General features: G+C 43.0%; 1 protein-coding gene across 3 annotated transcripts in view; it reads left to right on the top strand.

Annotated features, from left to right (window-relative positions):
• Nucleotides 1-6,946: 6,946 nt before the first annotated feature.
• The window catches only part of OSBPL11 (oxysterol binding protein like 11), a 39,955-nt gene continuing 25,808 nt past the window's right edge, over nt 6,947-21,093 (top strand). The window contains exon 1 of one of the 3 annotated variants that reach the window (XM_032693091.1): nt 6,947-7,150. In XM_032693091.1, coding sequence (XP_032548982.1) covers nt 7,014-7,150 — 137 coding nt within the window. In that variant the 5' untranslated portion in view covers nt 6,947-7,013. Of the gene's footprint in view, nt 7,151-7,856; nt 8,020-13,401; nt 13,470-21,093 lie in introns of those variants that run through there. The other 2 variants (XM_032693092.1, XM_032693093.1) reach the window with 2 other exon arrangements.

Genomic DNA, 21,093 nt, shown 5'->3' with positions numbered 1-21,093 from the left:
CCCCTTCATTTTCCACTGGAAAATTTTTGCACATATGCTTTCCCTGAATTATATTCAAAATGGAAGATTTGCATGGTTTTAAATGTAATTTGTATGCCTAATTAATTTAAATTATTGATAGCAAATAATAACCATTTATATTGAGGTATCATGTAATATATCAAAAAAGCTTTTCCTGGATGTTAGGTACAAATAAATAATGTCAGTTTGTGTCCCTAAGAGCTGAAGGCTTTACAGCTTCCACACAGACTTCTTGCAGTCTGCTTTTATTGACTCATGGGATCTAGAAAACAAATCAACAGTGAAGTTTTTACTCCACTTTTCTCATTAGTTGAATTTTCTGCTGCAGGTTCTGATCACATTATATAGGAAGAACTTTTTTTTTTCACACTTAAATTAGTTCTCCAACAAGGTACTTAGCAGAAAACAAGACTGGATTTTAGCTCTATAGAAATCTACATAATTCCAAGTAATTCAAGGAATTTAAGCAGAACAGACTGAGAGGCCATTTGTAAACCATCTGTACTCCTTAGGACTTTCTGTAATCCAACAGAGAAGTTTTTCAGGAGAAGCAACAGGATTATAGCAGAACTGGAAAATGCATTTGCCAGAGAGAAACAGTACTGGTAACTTAGAGTTAATTTTCTATTAAATAGATATCAAACCCCAGGCAACTGACCTACAAAGACTTTCCAGAAACCAAATATACCCACTCTGTAGGCAGCACAGACTGCAGTGAGAAGGAAGGATATAATTTGGAAATTTTGAAGTAAATCCAGAATTGATCAGAGTGTGCAGGTACAAGTAGGGGATCTGGTAATGAGAACAGCTTGGTATCAGTATCCCTAAAGCAGAGCTTACATGGAAACATAGCAGTAAAATTATGGACTATGTAGGTTTGCCCACAAAAATTACCAAGTGCTTTAGCTTGATTTCCAAACTGAACTTGTTAACATGACGCACCTGGAAATGGCATTTGCAACTGAGATAACAAGCATCTAAACATGATAATGGAGATTTACAGCAGATGGAGAGATACTCATGTTACCATAGGAACCATGCAGGAAAAGTGTGTAGGAGTAAAGTATGGCACAGAAAAGCATCTGGGAGAAAGGGCTGGTGACTGAAGAACTGAATTCACTCAGCAGCTCTTAAGGTTAGATGACACATTAATAAGAACACATTAGTTTTTCAGGATATTGAGAATCATGGAGGAAAGGAGTCCTAACAGTGAGCTGCAGAACAGCTGAAGGCAGCAATGCCGTGTTGTGCCATAGTGTAGGGCACAAAAAGTCTCTAGAGAAGGGCTGGAGACAGCCATGAGATGGATGAAAAAGCTGCAAAGCCCCTCAAACACGATGAGAGCATGTGACTCCTTATTCCTGCTGAGCACACTCAGGACCCAGCTGGTGGTAAGGGAATGTGCTTGGACTCCTCTCCCAGCAGCAAGTCCATACGTGCTTGGGAAGTGACCCAGTTCAGCTCATTCATTGCCTGCTCACTCTGCCAATGCAGAGAACCTGCTGGATGGTCCCCCAGTGCTGCAGGGCTGACTCCTCTGTGATGGACTCACATGTGGCTACATTTTCTGAAGAAGAAGTCAAGCCCTAAGCAGCCAAATGTGTGGTTTTGAATTCTAGAATTTCCCACACAGAGGGCTTGAGTAGGGGGCTATCTAGAGAAAGTTCCTGTTTCACTCTCTGTAGGGGTGAGTAACATGGCGGAAAAGATCCCCTTGAGCTCAAGGTGAGGAGTCCAGGTAAGGATCATCCCAGGGATTTTGAGGCAAGGCAGAAGGAAAACCCTTCCATGGTGCAGAAGGACCAGACAGAGGTGACAAGCTCCAGCCATTGCCCTTTGTGCTAGAACAGCCTGCACTCAGCCACAGTGGACGGTGAGGAAATACCCCGAACTCTGCCTGCGCACGAGTTGGAGAGAAAAGGGCAGGGAGGCATCCCTGTGTGACTTGAGCAAGCAAAGGATTGGCACTTGGGAAAGACCCAGGACACATATCCAGCTGTCAGCAGGAGCTCCAGCACACTGCCAGATTAAAGCCACCCATGCTGGGAAGTGATGCAAGGGCAGGGAAAGGGCTTGAAACACAGTGCTCATCCATGGTGTGGCTACAGAAATGTCTCGAACTCTGATTGTAACACAGTTATGTCCTGCTCGTGCTGGTGAGCTGCCTCTCCAGGACAAGCTTTAGTCTGTATGGGTAGTTGGAAGGCCCTCCAAGACAGTATAAGTGCTTTAACAGTTCCAGGTGGTGGGGCTGGGCACCAGGCAGAGTCATAGGCTGTTGAGGTCTAGGAGATAAAAGGTGTGATGATTGTAGTTTATCAGGGTTGAGAGGGATGGGGGGCCATGTCCTTCAGTCTTGTGTGATGGTTCCAGAGCAGTGTCGCTTCTGATATTTTTGCAGCTCCATCGCTGTTGTGATGAGCATGACAGCTCCAGGCTGTGCCATGCTGCTCTCCAAACAAAAGCATTAAAGAAAGATTACACAGACAGCAAAACTCCAAAGAAGCCTCTCCGGAGGCAGATGCGAGGTCCTTCAGTCCCATTCTTTGTTGAGTTCCCAGGGCACAGTCCTTTCCTCAGAGGGTGTCTCACAGGGTGGAAGCTACTGGGATTACAGTCCCAGCTTCCAGCCAGACTGAGCCCTTACTGCTGCCCCAATTTCCATTTCCATGTCTGGACTGTGTAGGATTGAGGCAATGCTGGACCCTGGAGCATGACTCAATGCAAAGTCACACTGAGTGCAGCTCAAAACGGTGCCAAATGTGAGTGGGAAGGATGTGAATGGGTCATAGACAGGGAAGGAAATTTTGTAGGCAATGTGAGCTGCTGTGCTGTGTAAGTTTGCTGCTTTCAGCTGCACCTACATTACAGAAGGATTGATAGGGACTGATAGAGAAGACGAGAAAATCAGGAGATGATTGACAGTGATTGAAAAGCCCAAGTGGAAAAGGGTTTTGAATCATTAAAACTACAGAAGGATTAATTAAAACCATTAAAAGCAAGTACCAGAAATCCAGTGTTTCATACACATGTCAAATTACAGTAAATCCACAGACCCAGGAACTCAGTGATATCTTTAAAACTCCCAAATCAAGAAATTCACAATGTAAAATACTCTGGTGGGTGAAATAGTTTGTGCTACATTCACCTAACCTTACTGGCCATTTTTACCTACAGCCAGGAGAATACAGCCATGTGTTCAGTGTGTTGAAGGAGAAAGGCTGTTTATTTTAACCAAACTTCCTTTCTTATTCCTGTGTCACAGCACCTATAGTTTTAGTAGGCAGGTATCTTTTATTCTTGGCAAGAATAGGAAGTTCTTTCATGTTCATTACCCAGAAGAAACCAGAAAACATTGTTTCCCAGACTATTAACAGTATCAGGTCATAGTAGTATCAGAAGTATCAGTTGCCTTGAGAAAGAATCTATCCCAGTAACAATTGACCAATTAAAAAATGCAGACGAGAAGCTTTGCTAGCAATGTTCCTTTGTGTCATTCTCTTATCGCCCAGCACCTCCCCCAGTTCAGCAATGATTATAAGAAGTCGCACTTCCCGTGCAGTAACGGCAGCTGCACTTTTGGCTCTTTTCCCAGGTTTGATGCCATTCCTCCGCAAGCCTGTAGAGGACGTAGCTCCCTTAGCAGACAGGAACAGCAATAGCGATGTCTTCTGTTGCCCAGGTACCAGAGTGGAACACAGATTTAAAACTGTTAAACTTGGTCTCATCCAAAGATACTTACTAGGTCAGGAAAAAATCCTGTCCGATCAACAAGAGAGTGATAGAAAACTTGTATCATTATTTTTTTAAATATTACACTTTTTTTTTTTTTTAAGGACACAGTGATGAAAAATATGCTGACATTTAGAGCTTTTACTCTTTGAACATAGATAGACCTTGCTGCTCTGAAGAAATTATACTGATCTGAAGAAATGCTAAGCATGTTAAATGGCTTTAAACTGAAAGAGAGTAGGTTTAGATTAGATATTAGAACGAAACTCTTTACTGTGAGGGTGGTGAGGACCTGGCACAGATTGCCCAGAGAAGTCGTAGATGCCCCATCCCTGGAAGTGCTCAAGGCCAGGCTGGATGGAGCTCTGAGAAACCTGGTCTAGTGTAAGGTGTCACTGCTCCTGGCAGGGGTTACAGTGAGATGATCTTTAGGGTCCTTTCCAATCCAAGCCATTCTATGATTGTATAATACTATGTGTAGCCAGAGTTGTTTTGGGTTTGATCAGATCCTGGTCAGTTTCCTGAAATTAACAGAATGATGAATGAACAGAATGAAAATTTGGCAAATGTGTTTTTATCTGAGTTATAATAAAATACAATTCACTTTAGCTTGCAGCCATAATCAGGCCTACAAGGATTTTATCTGACAAATGTTGGTAAACATATGTTATCCTATTCACACATTTCTCCTTCAGATCTACAGCTCTTCCTCATTTCTTCCTCCAGACCAGGAATTCCCAGCCAGTGGCAAGGCTTTGGCAGGCTGCAGGCAGGGTACAGCTGCAGGACCCTGATGCTCACCCTCTGCTGCGCTGGCAAGGGCCAGGGTGGGATCTGGGTCATTTTGAACCACTAAATTATAACCGGGGAAGTGAAGACAGCAGTGAACTGAACACAAGCTGTAATTAGTAGCACCCATAAACTAAAGAGAAAAGGCGGCTTGAAGTGTGTAAGCCCTTAGCAAACATGGTTGAGCTGTCAGCCTTTCTGTGCTATTCAGCATTTTGTCAATGCCATCTTACGAGAGCCTCTGGTACTGCACGTGCAGCGCCTCTTTTTAAGAGAAAAAACCTAAATGCATGGAGCAAGAAAAGCTGAGTTCACCACCCAGTGCTCAGGGGCTGCACAAACATGCACTAAAGATCTCTGGCCTGTCTGGGGTGTTGGAGGCGTTCTGGGTGGCGGAACATCCACTGACCACCTGTGATGGTTACGAAGGTCTAGCATGGGTGAAGCTATGTCTCTGCTGGAACTGGTTGTCCTCAAACAGTGGGGAAAAAAAGTACACGAGTGGAATTCTTGCCTGAGTTCCTTTTGCTTCAAATTTTCCCAGGAGAATTTCAGTGGGAAATTTCATGGGTATTGGCATTCATTATGATACCATGCGATTATATTATAATTTTAATAGAAATGTGAAGTGATTGGCAGAGCAGGAACCAACATGTTTGGAGGGCAAGAAGAGACTAGTTCTGGCCAAAATTTTCTCTGATGGACAACATTACTCTGCTGATCTGTTCACCTGCAGGTCCACAGGAGAAAAATGCAGCTGAGAAAGCCTTTTTTTTTTTTTGCTTGCAGTGACAAGTGTACTTCTGAAAAGGCAGGAGTGGTGGATTTTATGTCTGTGCAGTGGTAATATCTTATGTCCCTGTAAGAGAATTCTAGGTATAGATGCCACAGACACCTGCTGTCTCATAGCAGAATTTGTGTGCTTGGTAGGGAGGTATGGATATGTGCTAATTTAGAGCCAGATTAAAGCTTGTAAATATATTTTAAAGACATGATGCTCATGTGGTGCTGTCACCATTTGCTGGCCAAAGGCAAAGATGATTTGAATGTCACTGGGAAAATGCTGGTAGGAGATGGAAAGGCCAGGGCAGCTTTCATGGGGTAAAGAGCTGCTACCAGGGGAGATGCTGTAGGAAAATAAACTGTTTGTATGAAATATACTCTGATTTACATTTTTGCCTCTATGTATTATTCTCATACAGAGAATTTTTAGCGTCTTTTGAGATCCAAGCTGGCACATCCCCACTGTATACAACACAGCTCAGATCCCTCACTCCTCTCAGTCGTCTCTCATTTTGGGGGGAGAATTCCTGTAGCCCTGATATGGGAAAATGACTGGAGGTAAGATTACAGTAAGATTACCGTTACGGAAATTATAGGGGAAAATACGGTTGCTACTCCGTGGATGGAATGTGGTCAACATACCTGGCCACCCATAACACAATCTTAGGGGGACTAAACAGAGAGCGGAGCAAAGGGGAGACACCTCAGCTGGGCTCTGCCAAAACCTCTGCAGAGAAGGGAACTTGGTGGTACCTTCTAGCTGAAAACCAAGGGAGATAATGGAAGATGTCCTGCTGTTGAATCAGCAAACACGGCAAAACTACTGTCCTTGGACAGACATATGTCCGGACTAGCCCAAGATACCTGCCTCAAAGGTGCAACCAGCCCTCACTAAGATGCATGACTAAAGTCACTCAGGCTACACCTGAATGTGAAGTAGTATAAAATTTATGTAAATTAAGAATATAAATATAAGAATATAAAAGCATATATAAGTTAAAAATGAGGAGAATGACAGAATAATAGAATATGCCAAATTGGAAGTTAGAGGACTCCATCAATAACTTCTGGGACCAGTGAACGGGGCTGAACTTGTGTTCTCCCCATAGGAACACCTATTGGGTAAGAAGCGTACTCTACGTACACTGAACGATTATCTCGAGCTAACTTTTGTTAGGGATTAGAGCTTGTTAGGATGGTCCTTTGAATTAGCGTCCTGCTTTGAATGCGTTTTTGCGGTCAGATACTATCACCGGCAATCCCCGAACCTTAACCAGTCACAATGTTATTAATAAAGGCTGTCATTCCGTAATGTGATCTGTTCAAGGGCGCTGACAGCCTAACCACACATGAAGGGTTTGAGGAAATTCCCCCTTTTCCCCCAACGCCCGAGCCTGAGCAGCTCCCTCAAGTTTGCGATCACTGCCCGCACTAAAGATGGCGGCGGCGCTGACCCGGAAGGGGCGGTGGGGCCGGGCCGGGCCGGGTGAGGGAGCGGGAGGGCGGGATCGCCCATCCCGGCGCGGCCGTGCGGGAGCCCGGCCGGCCCAGCCCAGCTCAGCCCATCCCGGCGCGGCCGAGCGGGGCGCGGAGGTGCCGGCGGCCGCCGCCATCGCAGCCCACATGGGGCGGGCTCGCTCCGTGCGCCGGGGCCGGGGGCGCCGCTAAGGGGCGGCAGCCGCGGTGCCATGCAGGGCGCGGACCCCGCGGCGGCCATGAAGGGGCCGGAGGGCGAGGGCAAGACGGAGCCGCTGCCGGCGGCGGGGCAGAGCGGCGGCAGGAGCGGCGGCGGCCGCGGCAGCGGCAGCAAGGGCTGGCAGTACAGGTGGGCGTGGGGCGCGGTGAGCGGCGGCGGGCCCGGGAGCGCTGCCCCGGCGCGGGTGGGCGGCGCGGCTGCCCCGGCTGCAGCCCCCCGGCACCCGCAGCACCGCCGGGCGCGGTGCGGGGGCACTCGGGCACCCCGTGTCCCTGTGTCCACCGTCCCTGTGGAGACGGCGGGCGGCTCCCGCTCTCCTGTATCAGCACAAAGCTGCCCGGGGATGATGTGCCTTTGCTCCCGCCTCTCGGATCCTCTTTTCCCCTCGCAGAGCGCGGTTTAAAGTTGTTGGGGGGGGGGGGGGGGGCGCTTCGTCACTTTCGAGCCTTTCCAGAAAAGCCAAACTTTCTGCCGAGTTTTAGCTCAATGTGTCAACTTAATGGCAGTCTTTTTATTGATGCATTCTGTTTGTTGCTGATAGCAAAACTGAGTGTGTACGGACTTTATGTCTTATCTGACTTGTTTTAAGAACGGCTGCGCTTAGCATAAATCGGGATGATTACTGAGGTACAGCAAGTACAGCAGAAGAGAGCTGAGAAAGCCGGAGAAGCTGAGCACGCAGCATTAGTCTGAATTATTTGCCTGTGTGTTTGAGAGATTTGGGGGGTTCCATATATTTTTTCCCGGTGTGCTTTCTGTTTGAACATATTTCCACTCACACACTGGCTCTCTAAGACATCTCTTTAGAGATTTCCAAATGTCTGCTCCTAGGTCTCTCATCCTTGACTGGAGTTCTACCATGTTGCTGTGCTGCTGTTATGTGAAGTTTACACACTTCTCCTTCAAATGGAGACTCCCCAAAGCCGTCATCTGCCAGCCCAGATGGGCTGGCTTGCTGTTCCCTGCGTGTGGAGGGAGCCTGAGAGAGCCGGAGCGTGGTACATCTGCCTGCGCCCAGCGGGACAGAGGGACATGGGATGGCTCAGAGAAAAGAGCTCCCAGGCCCGGGCTGTGCAGGAACCAAGTGCCTGGTGCTTTTAATAGGGAGTGAACAGCCTGGTCATTGCTGAGAATCTGGGTCACGAGTAATTTACTTTTCTGGTGACTAAGTGTCTGGAAGAGAAGTGGTGATTTCAGGGTGAATATTTCAGGCTGCTAAACAGGGAAAGCTAATTGTCAGATTTAGTTATTGGTTGCCTTATCTGCTGTTTCCTGTTGCTTTTAAACTTTTTTTTTTAAAAACTCTGGATTGAAGTAGAACTGAATTTTCTAAAGAAAATTGCTATTCCTGTAACCAAGCACACACTTGTGAAACACAGGATTTAGTTTATGCAATCAAAATGGAAGTATTTTATGTTTTTGTGTGGAATTGGAGGCAATGAAAGGGATGAGATACCTGATTTGCCTGGATGCCTTTTTGCTGTAGTATGTTTGAGATGGTGATCACAGTTCAGTGCTGTGCAGTGAAACTCCACGCTTTAAAATTATCCATCCAGGTCTTTTGTTTCTTCTTTTGGTAGGATAAAAGTTGAACTGACTCTGAGTCAGTTTGGTAACTTGACAGCTCTAAGTGGGAACTGTCCGTGTTATTCCTTGTAGCTATCAATATCTTGTTTAATTTGCTGTAATACTCTAGTGCAAATTAGTCTTTCTTATTTGTTTTATTTCTAGAATATTGGGACAGATTTAATGTACTAATGGTATTATTGTGGACACTTGAGATACCTCGCTGTTAATCTCTGCTGTCTTGGGAATCAATTATTTACTCCTAGATTTGTCTCTATATCTAATTACCCACAAAATATCACCTTTTCCCCCTGTCCCTGTAGGAAGCTCTCCTGGACAAGATACTGTAGCTTAGATTTCACTTTGTGAATTACTTCTGTACTAAAATATATTTGACAAAAGAGAGACACCCCCCCAATGATGAATCAGTGTCTGAAGTATGGGTTTTAGAAATAGGGAACTTTTGGTGGAAGTTTGATCTTTAACTTTTGTAGCTCAGAACGAGAGTAGATTGCGGTCACACACCCTGGCAAGAGTACGGTCCTAAAGTACTCGCTTCACACAGCCCAGGTCTGGTACAGAAGTTTAGTTCTTTACTTGGTGAAGCATCTTGTCAAAACAGCTGTAGCATAGTTGTCAGACAAATGGGAAAACAGGTACTTGATACTTTAATGCTCCAAAAGGGGATTTAAGACTATAGACAAAAAATAAACCTCCAGCGCTACCGGAACCTGAAATAATGAAAACTGAATCTCTCAAAGAGGTGGAATGTCACACATCCTCAGCACAGAGTGAAGTCTAGAAAATAAAAAATGAAGCAGAAAGTCTAACTTTATATTTTGGTAAGAGCTAATAGGGAGATTTTTAAATAGCTGTGATAGAGTTAGACCAAATGTTTATCATTGTGGAGAAGAAACAACCAGAGGCTGCCAAACACTTGAGGTGATGGGCAATACCACTGAATCTCTCATCAGACTTCCTGTTTGTGGCCTGTGTACTAGTGAGTTTAGGCAGCCAGTACAGGAGTGCCTCTTCTGAAATTTGTAAGGGCTTGGTTTCTTCAGAGGATAGGAAGATACTTTTTTTTTTTTTTTTTTGACTTCCTAGAAGTTGAGTTCTTCAGAAACTGCTCTTTTAGCCATCTAACAGGAAATGATCTTGTTTTCTTGTGCATATATATAATCAGGGTCAGAGAGTGTCTGAGAGCAACCAACCCTTGGTTGCATTTTCCTCACTGGGGTCAGGAACAGCCCAAATGTTAACTTGGATTTAAGTGGATAAAGAGAACCTGAGAGGCTGTGCTGCACACTGAAGTCTTTAACCCTGTTTTCATTTAGAAAAACAGTTACCAGGAGGAGAGACTTCTGAATAACTTCAAATTATTAAAAGATAACTTGATAAAGTAATTTAAGATTATAACATTTTCTTTATTTTAACAGTAACCACGCTGAGAAGTAAGTATAGCCTTACTCAAAGAATTATTTGCATTCAGCAGTTCTGCTCTAGCTCTTGACCATCTTCATTTGGGTTTTGCCTTGCTCTAGGTTAAATGAACAAGAATAGTTTCAAAGCAGTGAGAGAAAGGTGGCAGGTTTGGCAGGTATGTCTATGGCATGTGATTTGTAGTCGTTCAAATAGCACAAATCTCTGTCTATGAGCTAGATGGAGAGCTGATCAGAATATGTGCCAGAGAAGTGTAACAAGTCCTGTCAGCCTGGCTTGAGGGGCTTTCAGATTATTTTGAGAGAATTGACTTGCAATTACTGGTTCTCATTTATCTACAAAATGAGAAGTTCAAAGTGCTGTGGTTGACTAGTGAAACAGGCTAGTCTTTCCCAGTTGGAGACATACAAATGTGCTGTCCTCTTATGTTTTTCTTAGTGGTTCTGCTCTCAGATACAGAAATCAATTAAGCTGCTATTAAAAGGATTCCCAACATTTCTTCCTTTGCTGGTAGAAATACATGTAAAATGTTCATGAATTTCCCAAATGATTGCTGTTTTTAAAGCTTACAAGTTATATTTCAAAACCTATTTGCTTTTCAGTTCTGCGTGTATTTTTGTAGATAGCTGCCTTTGTTCCTTATTTCAGAAATGGTTTTAGGGGTAGACTGTGGAAGTATTGGTTTTTATTCATGCTATCTTGCCAAAACGATCTAATTAGTAGTAAAAAAGAGTGTCTTGAAACTGATACAGTCTTCTTGAGTGGACACTGATGAGGATCCTTTGTATTTGGGGTGTCACTGATGTGAGTTGCAAGAAGAGGTGTTAAGTGTTTCTAGTTTCTATGTGTTTCTAGTGATTTCCATGAATGTTTGATCTTGGGAGGATAAATTTCACCTGTTTGGCCTATAAGGCTGAAACCAGCTTGCTTAGAAAGAGATACAGGAGGTAATGGCATCACAGTGTTCAATAATGCTTGGTGTTGCAAACCTCTCCCTTGCTGGTCCTCTGTTCTTGTCTGGGAATCAAATTCATGCTTAGGCTGCAACAGAGAGTGTGAACTGACCTAATTTAGTGGCTCCTGAGAGCAGGCCAGAATTTAAGTTAAAGTCCCTATCACTTGATAAGTAGAAGAAAAGAAAAACCTCCCAAACCTTCAGGTAAATGTTAGTGTCATCCTAGGACAGTTCTCTCTAATGCTGGTACTCCTAGTGCTTCCTTTTTATTACACACTTCCCTTGTTCTGGGTTTTCTTTTTGCACTGCTTGAAACAAAATTCTTTGGGATCCTACATGGAATTTGTGTATATTTGCTGTAATCAATAACTGTAAACCCCCTACTTGTGATGCACAGCTGCAGAGGGAGAGAGAGGCTGTGATTTTGCGATGTCATCTCCCAGGTGGGAGGTCTGGCAAGGGCTGCTCCTGTTTTGACTTTCACCTGCTCTTGCAGCCCACCCCACTTCCTCAGTATCCTGCTGTCCTAAGAACCTGCTGGCATTGTCACATAGAGGTGCCAGCTGCCAAGAGAGATGGCTTTTGTGTTGGCATCTTTTGGGTTGGCTGGTGGCTTTGATGTTAAGCCTGTGTCAAAGTAGATGATCTTCCTTGCTTCTGTTTCTGATGATCCGTGGAGATACCTCAGCAGTACCTTCAGAAAGCCCACGCTGCTCACTTTGACTTGTTGCTCACCTTTTGCAGTGTGATTCTGAATGCTGAAAAGATTTTCTCAAGTGGTTACTCTGAATTTTAGAATTTATTTCTGCAATTTTATGTGTTCCTTTTTATTACTAAAAATCAGATTAGGACTGCTGTCACATTTGTTTGCTACACTGGAGGGAACTGGCTGAAAAACCTGGTGCCTGAATTTCTTTATCCTCATTTGACTCTTTGCTTAAAGAGTATACCATGCTTATAACACTGATTTAGAAATGCTGCACTTCACTTCATAATTTGCTCATTAGAATAGACAAGAAGCTCGTATTTAAAGTGATCAGCCAGTTTTATCCATCTCAGTATCCATTCTGCGTTATTAAAAGGTTAAGGTCATCTTTTATCAAGCTGATTTTACATTAGCTGAAGCTCCAGGCACTTCTCAAAAGGCAAGTGAGCCATTTGTGTTCACACATGTATTTACGCTTGGAATAATGGGGTTGGAGCAGATGGAAGCTCACATGTGTTGTAAATTAAGACAAGTAAATCTTGGTGTGAGGGGTGGTAAGTGGATAGAGTTGGAGAAACAGGTTTGGTAATTTAAACAGAGGCTTCATGTTGATTGGCGTTCTAGTAGGGAATATGAGCTCAATTCCTGAACCAGGTGACAAGGTCTGGGTTCCCTTCTCTGCCCCTGTGGCTCCTCAGTGAGCAACTATTAAGAGCACTGTCTCTCTCCTGCTTCTCAGAGCATTCCCATGTTGGACAGGCAGCGGTGTCACATGTGGGAGTTGGTTCTGGCATCACAACGTACTTGTGTTCATGCTGGGATTTCATCTAGAGTTCAAATTAAGCTAAACTGAAGATGCACAAACTTTTGAGTAGCTTCTAAATATCAAATAATTTGTGCTTTCCGTAGAATAGGTTTCTGCAGGGTGTAATGGCTGTTACAAATGTCTATCCGTCACGAAGTGCAAAGAGTATTTTTCAACTTCACCTTTTCTAATGCAATTAGTATCAGAGAGTTAATTAAGTTGCCTACAACATTAACATCCTGCTTCGCCACACACATTCTGTCCCCAGAGAGAAGATGAAAAACAAACTGCATGTGCCTGACCTAATCACATTGCTTAGTGCAGGAGCAGAAAGCACCAGCTGCTGCTGTTAGGTTAACCTGGGAAGGTTCAAGTGCTTACTCACCGAGCTGTGAAAATTAAGGAACAAGTGCGATGACCCCTGTTTACTTAAGGATTGTGCCTTGACATGCCCTCTGATCACCTGCCTGTGCTGATGAATTCTTGTAGGGGATCGCTGCCTGCTGGAAATGCTGCCAGACAACCTTCTTTTCAGGGTGCTTGCAAAGCTTGTACCATTTCAGATTTTCTGCACTGTGTGTCTAAAGCTGAAATGGGAAGGGAGGACGGGCTGAGGTTGGGTAGGAAAAATATTGTTTCTTCATGTGTGTTAAGCTGCCAGTCTGGTATTTGACTGCCTGCTTAGGAGCAGGAATGTCGGTGTCAGGGGGAAGGCTTTTTGCTACGAGTATGCATTTTTTCTTTTTCTTTCCAGGTGTAAATTTTAGTTTCTCATTGAGGCTGGAAATATTTAATCTTGGTTAATGTTTAGGCATTGCCAACATCAGTTTCCCAAAGAGCCCAGTTCACGCTGGAAAAGTTGGTTTCATTTGTTGCATGGAGATGCATCAGAAAGCATGAGATCTGCTGGGCAGAACTGCAGGATGCTGTATGAAGGAGCTGGTTTCTGATTCTGGCTCCGACTTCATCTGTGGTAATACTCATATATTATTAAAACTGCTTTTCCCCTGTGATCATGAACTGTGTTCCTCTTTTTCTTGAATGCCTGGTTTGGAAGAGTTGGCTCTGATTTTGCAAAACTTTCAAAGGGTCATGGCTGCAGCTGAAACCAGCAGAAGCCATGGTTTGAATGTATGAATAAAATAAAATTTGGGCTGCAACTGTCTCAAAGTTATAGAGGCTGAAAATTCACTGTGCCTCAGTTCTCTATGTGCAAAATGGAATGATAATGTTTTCATCCTTTTATTGTTCAGTATATGACTCCTTCATAAGTGTCCATGGCAAGCACAAGAGAAGAAAACCACAAGAAAAGTCATCACTAGTGCATAAGTGACAAATGAATAATACCTTATACTCATTGCATGATGAAAAGGAACACTTTTTTTAATTATCTATTCTGTGGGAATCGCTGTCCACTTAAAGCACTGTACAAGAAAGTAGTCCTGCTCTCTTTATGTGTTGTCATAATCATAGGTGGTTAACATGTGCTTTCTTAATTAGAGTTTAAACTTTCCTAACATCTTATGCCTCAATTTAAATGTAGAAATATTTTTGTTTAATTTCTCTGTGTCCCAGAATTACAGTATAATTTGGAAAGCCAGCCAACAGTACTACATCCTGACTGCTCCCCTAGGTTTGGTCTGACCTGAGAGGTTGCAGAGAGTACATGCTGGTCCATTGGCCAACTAGAAGGCATTTACTTGTGTTGACTCCTGAAATGCACCACTTGTAACTGTTTGCCAGCTAGACTTCACAGTAATGGCCATTGCTTCTTGAGTCTTGTGGTTCACACAGGTTTTTGTCTGTATTTCTGAATATTTAGATAACATTATTTGACAACAGTCAAGTAAGTGTGTTCTTGCCTGCTTGAAAGGTGGTAATAAGTTGTTATGCTCAGTATTGAATCTGAAATGTTGCAAAAATCTGAGGTAGCTGATCAGTGTATTAACTTCCATTTCAGTGTTTTATTGCTGCAGAGTCCAGGACAGCAATGTGTACTTGTTAGTATAATCTTTTAAAAGTCATAATCAAAAAAAAAAAAAAAAAATCTCAAACCTGCAAAGGCATACCTGTATATTTCTGGTAGGATAAGAGCTACTAGACTAGAAGCAGAGCAAAATGCCCTGGGATGGAATGTGTAGCAAGCTGAACCATGTTGGACTGTGCCTAAGAGTAACTAAGTGATACAGAGGTTTGCTCCACCACTTCCTGTGGATAGTGCTTACCAGGATCCACTGCTTTCTGAGGTGTCATAGGTAGCAGATCGTCAAAAACTGCCAAGATGCTCATCTGTCGGTGTTTGCCTTGTCTGTGTTATATCAGTACTGTTCACGGGGCAGAACAGCTTTAAGTTGACTGCTTGAGCTTTCTGAAACTAGACATCAGGTGAAAGTTTTGAGTTTTGTAATAGTAATATGTGAAACTGTGCGTTATGGTGTGCTGATGTAAACTGGTAACATAAACGGTAGCAAAGGTGCAGGCAACAATTATTTGACCGAGGTATCAAGTGGGTAGTTCAGACCTTTAGAGGTGCTGCTTTTTCGTGTGCTCCAGCTCTAAAATATTGTTGGCTGAATCTACAGTTATTTTTTTCCAGCTATATCATTGCAGAAAAATCTGCAGGGTTGGCTACTGACTCTTGGGTCCACCTTCAGTTCTGTTCTGCTGACGCAAATCCACAAATAAATTGTATGTGAGTGGAGTTCTTGCTGACTTGAGGAGTTCATCTATGTGTGAGACAAATTGCTTAGCTGAATCTCATTGCAATTTTTTCTAGGCAGATGTATTGTGAGAGCTAAAGAGCTCTGTAAATTATGAAGTAGTTAAATAATCAGTTTTACAGTTGTTCAGTGAGAGCAGCATTTTGCTACTTATTAATTAAATATTATCCATTTTCTTTTTTCCATTTGCTACTCTGCAAAAGTGTTACAATTGTATATCATTGACCTGTGCCATTAATGCACAAAAGAGGAGAATCAAATGCAAGTTTTGTTAAGATGGTTTTAAAAAAACAAACCTGTAAGCTTGATTTAGCGTTCCCCTTGAGAACTAGTATTGATAGAACTTGAGGTGCAAACACAGCTGCTGTGTTCCTAACAGGGGTTGGGGAGGCTGGGCCATGAGAGAGCCCCTCTACTCCTGGGCAGGAAGCCTGGGCTGTGTCATGACGGCTCATGGAAAGCTGACGGCTCTGCCACACCCTTTCTTCCTGGCAAGCCTGCACTGCTCTTCCAATGCATGTCTGTACTCCCAGGGATTTACAGGAGTGTGTATTAGGATCAGGTTTTATATCTGATGAGGATGTGTGTGTTGCTAGCACGCTTGCAGCCAAGCAGTGTTCCAAAGTATCCCCAGGGTCTACTGTTGATGTTCTTGTGATAGTGTTGGACCTCTTTTCCTTGCACTTGTGTTCTTGGTTTCTAAATTTATAACTGAGTAGTCAAACACATGAGCTGAAAAACAGGAGCTCTGCTGCCACTTTACAGTTCACTGTAGGGCACTGCTGATGAATTGCACAGCAAGGTTAGACTTTCTTTTTCTTTTTTCCAAAAGCTGTTTGGAAAAGCAGAGGTAATGTATTGATGTAGATACTCTGTAAGCAACCGATGCTTCTGCCTTACCTTGTTGGGGGTACTGGGGAGCCTGCTTTTGCACCACTGAGCTGTGGGACTGGAGTGTGCCTAATTTGGTGGTGGTTTCTTGAGGGCAAGTCATCTTTGCAGTTGCAAAAGATATGCCCAAACTGTCTGTTGCTGACATAGTTATTTGAGATTTTTTTCCCCCTTTTTATTCTCCCCTACACTTCCCCTCTGTGTAAGGAAAAGGGGAATCAGTGCATTGCAGATAAGCACTTTGCAGTGCTCACTGAGCAAAAAACAGGCTGTTGCCAACAGTGAGCCTGTGGGCAGACAGAGACGAACAAGTTCAGTGAAAATGGTTATTGCTTTTTCCAAACTGTATAGTCAAAATCACTAATTTGTTTGCACTCTTACAATCCCAGTTTCTTTCTTTACTTTTCTTTATGCTTTGATATCTTTTAATATGAAGATGGTCTCTTTCACCAGAGTTCTGCATTTTGCTGTGAGCTCAGTAGGAAGAAGTGTCTTCCCTTGGCCAGGATCCTAAGGCACCATGTTGGTGCTGGCAGCTCTGGAGGCTGGATTCCCCTGATATCTGCATGGGCTGGATCCCCCTTTAGGAGCCCTTCCTCTCGTCTTCATGGGCTGGATCCTCCTTCAGGAGCCCTCCCTGACATCTGCATGGGCTCCAGACTCCTGGCCATCCTTCCTGCTGTGAGCAAATCCACACATACTTGGATGCTGCTTGTAGTCAGGCCTTATGCAAGTCTGTGGGGAAGCCTTTGGCAGCTGCCTCTGCTCTTCAAGCAGCTGTTGGGTCTTCAGAGACTTGGCTGCTCAAAGTATCCCACGTGATGCTGTCTGGGTCCCAGCAAAATTAAAATCATCTGAAGGGCAGTCTTGGAACTATTGTGTAATGGCTTTCCAGATGGGTGTAATTTTGTGCCACTGCTTGCAGTGATTTGTTTGTGTGGGGCTTTTGGGGAGAGCTGCATGTGAGGTGTATGAAAAAAGGGTGGAGAAAACTTCTGCATCGCTGTTTCTTCTAGCAGAAAATGTTGTCCCAGTATATGTCAGGTGTGAGCCTGGGTGTCTTGGCAGAAGCTGCTGAAAGACGTCATTGTGGGACTGTTGTTCCTCAGTATCTGTTCAAGGCTTGGGTGCTGCACATAAACAGGATACAGGGGAATTTGGCCTGACTGTCACTATCTTGTTTCTCCCCTGGGACACAAGACCACCCTGCAAGGCACTGACAGCTGCTGCAACTTAAAGAGTCATGCTAGAAAAGGATGAGTAAAACTAGAAAAGGATAAATAAGCTAACAGTGATCCTTTGTGAGTCCTTTATTCCTATTGTATTTTAGTGACATGTAGATATGTAGAAATCCAGCTTGTGGGAAACATCTTTGAATTAGGGGATGGATAGTTTTCTGGAAAGAATATGAACTGATGTGTAATTGTTCATAGAATTCTGTCATTTGCTTAGGTGGACATTTTCAGTCCCTCTCATAATATTTATAAACTAAACAAGTGTGAGAAATGGGAAGTCACGTTCAGTGGTGTTCAGCATTTTGGAAAAAAAACCCAGATTTTAGGAGGTGGTGGTTGTGCTGGGCTGGAGTTCAGATGTTTCTGAGACAAGTTTCTGCATAATTTTTTCCTGGGTTGTGATTTGTATAGTATCCTCACTTAAAGTCACTTAAAGTAGCCCAGCAAAGTTAAAATCAATTTTATTTTTTTTTTAATCCTTAAGGCTATGACATGTCTGTTGCAACATTTCCTTTCTTTGACAGGACATGTGAATTTCAACAGAAATAGGGCCTTTAGGAGTTGTTGACTCATTGTTGCTGTTCCTCTGACAATCTGAGACTGTGGTGAGCCTTTTGAATAGCAACAACAGCATCTTGGCTATGGAAGGATACACGTGCCCATGGGTGCATGTACATGCACGTAGGCAACACTGTGAATGCAAAGGTCTTACTAAAGTTGGGAAAAATCCCAATGTAGCCAGGCTTCAGTGTCAGTGTTAAGTTGTTCAGTGTTTTGTGTCAAGTTCACTTCCAAAATCTCTTTCGAAGAAGTCAAAAACCCCAATGTGGGGAATTGTGAAGGCTTCTGAAGTGCATGGGTGACTTCGAAACAGGTTTTACCAGCACTGTTTCTAATGAAACAATAGTAAGGGCTGTAAGGAAAACCTTACTCATATTTTACGAACTGTGATTATCTGTGAGTAGAGCCACTGCCTGAACCTCAACCTCTTGTTCCCAAAGTCTACCATCTTAAAGCCTTTTGTACTGCTCTGTAGAGCTTTGCTGTTAATTCCATACTAGTGAAATATTACTGGGTTTTCTGTGGTTGTTTTTTGGGGATTTTTTTTTGAATATTAATTGTCTTACAGTACTGCAACAACAAATATCATAGAATCATAGAATCACAGAATCAGACGGGTTGGAAAGGACCTCTGAGATCATCAAGTCTAACCCTTGCTCCACTACCACCACAGTTACTAGACCATGGCACTAAGTGCCACATCCAGCCTTATCTTAAAAACCTCCAGGGACGGAGAATCCACCACTTCCCTGGGCAGCCCATTCCAATGGCTGAATACTCTCTCTGTAAAGAATTTCTTTGTAATGTCTAACCTATCTTAGTTTAACTTTTGCTCCAGAGACACTCATGTTAAAATTCTTGAAGAAATGCTCTAGTTATGATCCCTGGCCTTGTTCATAAGTAATTCTGAGAATATTTTCCAGTATTCATAGGAAAGTACTAGTGCTTACCCAGAAGATTAGGAGGTTAACTGTAGTTCTGTTGTGTGTTGCGTGCAGTTATGGAATTGCTTTTTGTGAATTGCAATTTGCAAACTGGATTTAGATTTCTTCAGTGTATAAAATTGTTATTTAAAAATAAGCCTTAGTTTAAATGTTGAAAACTCCCTGCCCAACGTGGTGTGGGAATTTGTGCTCAGATAGTCTGAGTAGTGCCTATAAGGTCTGTGCTTTTACTCTTATATTTGGTTATTTGTTCACCCCTTGGCCCTTATGCTGTCACGGGAAATATTTGCAGTATCAGCCAAGCTTTTCCTTACCCTTGCCAGGCAGGTGGTCTGTTACTGGTGTGGGTGCTAAAAGTTTGCCCAGCCTTTGGCAGGGTGAAAGCTAAATACAGTCTTTTGGGTTTGTGCAGTTCTAATGCAGATGCATGAGCACAATTAAGGAGGAAAATAATCAGTATTGTCCAAGAGGCGGCTCATTTAACAGGGACCTCTTCTCATGCTCCATCTCTTTGGACTTTGGCTCTTCTAATGTCCTCCTAATCTCCCACGGCTTAGTCTCTCATCCCTGGCAGTGAATGGGAGGTACCTGCTGTATGTACTTCTGGGCTTCACCTTGACAATTGAGTTATAGCTCTTCTGTTTGAGATATGGGGTTTGGGAACCCCCTGTGTGAAGAGTCAGGGATTCTGGAACACAGCTGGTTGGTGTGTTTAACATGCACTCGTGTTCATTTGCTGCAACTTGCTCCTTTCAGATTGGCAGTGCCCACAGTGCTGGAGGTGACTTGCTTGTTTGTCCTCAGTCACTTTTTCAGACTTCTCTGGGGGGATGTTTTCAAAGCCTTTCAGTTGAACCCTCCAACTTTTGGGACTCATGAGGCTAGAGATACAAGTTATTGAAGAGGAGGCATTGGGAGAAATTTGGGTATAGTCAAAATGAAAATCCAAGTGAAGAGCAACATGCAGATGAAGGCAAAATGTAGTCAAGTGGTCATTTGATATGGAAGTACATCACCAGGAGAGCTGCACTCCCTGCTACAGTGGCTTTTTCCTTTTTCTGAAGACTGACAAAATCAGCCATCTCATATGTCACACTCAAAAAGAAAAATGGTCAAATGATTTTAATCAAAGACTGTTTGATTTCCCGTTGTCAGATGAGTGGACTTCCATAGGCCATACACATAGGTCTGCTGTATTCATTGCAGTCTGAAGTTACTTTTCTAATTTTTCTTGGGTTCTGTTAAAGGTTTCTCTGATTTAGGCACTTCAGTTAATGGGAGAGCACAGTGGCTCTAGCCCAAATTGCAGGGTTGTGTACGATGTCTCATTGAAAAGCAGGAGTGAAGCTTGCATTCACTAAAACTGAAAAACAATTAGCTGTGACTAGGGATGATTTTCAGACGATTAAAACCCAAGCTCATACATTTTTATGACTATACAATCTCATAACTTTCAGCTAAATTAAGGCAGCGAGGAAGTCTAAACTGTACTTCCCTTGTGTGCCAATAATAACAAATGAGAGGCGTCTGCAGAGGATGAGTTTGATTATGTCTCTTTTAGCTTTTCATACATTTAAAATACACGATAGCCTGAACACCCTCTGCTCTCCTTGGTTTTACTTTTATCCTTAGTAACACTTAATGAGCTATTAGAAATTAAATTCCTAGATAGTCCTACTGGCTGCTCTCCACTGCAGGATATTACTGCAATTCTGATTGCTGCAGTAGTAGCTAGAATGTGTATTTTTGCTTTTAAATCAGTAACTTGTTTTTTCTTAAAAAAATATGCATTCTTGCATCTCTTGTTTGAGTAGTAATACAGAATGGGAGTGATTTACTCTGTTACTGTTTTCATTAGTGTTGTCCTAAATGGCTTCCCTTAGGATGAAACAGTGTAACATTACATTTATCAAATTATCAGGTATCTAATTAATCTGGTGATACTGACACTGTGTATAAATGAGGTGTAGAAAGCAGCTTCAGCTGCTATTTGAAATTTACTTCCATACTTAGTCAAACTCTGTTTGCAACCAAGACCCACTAATAGAGATGATCCCTTGGCTGTAGTAATCCTGGTTTTCCCCACTTTTCCCCTTTCGTTGATATGGTGCTACTTTGACCTTTTTATGACCAAGACAGGCTGCTGCTCCATTGGACTCTGAATAATTTCATTTGATCTTCAACATACTATGAACTACCAAAATTTTAACTTAAAATCTAAATAAGATTAGTTAAATACAAATTTT

This window comes from Chiroxiphia lanceolata, chromosome 7 (genome assembly GCF_009829145.1).
Source record: "Chiroxiphia lanceolata isolate bChiLan1 chromosome 7, bChiLan1.pri, whole genome shotgun sequence".
Lineage (NCBI taxonomy): Eukaryota > Metazoa > Chordata > Aves > Passeriformes > Pipridae > Chiroxiphia > Chiroxiphia lanceolata.
The sequence above is the reverse complement of the archived record's forward strand: the minus strand, read 5'-3'. Positions and strand labels throughout refer to the sequence as shown.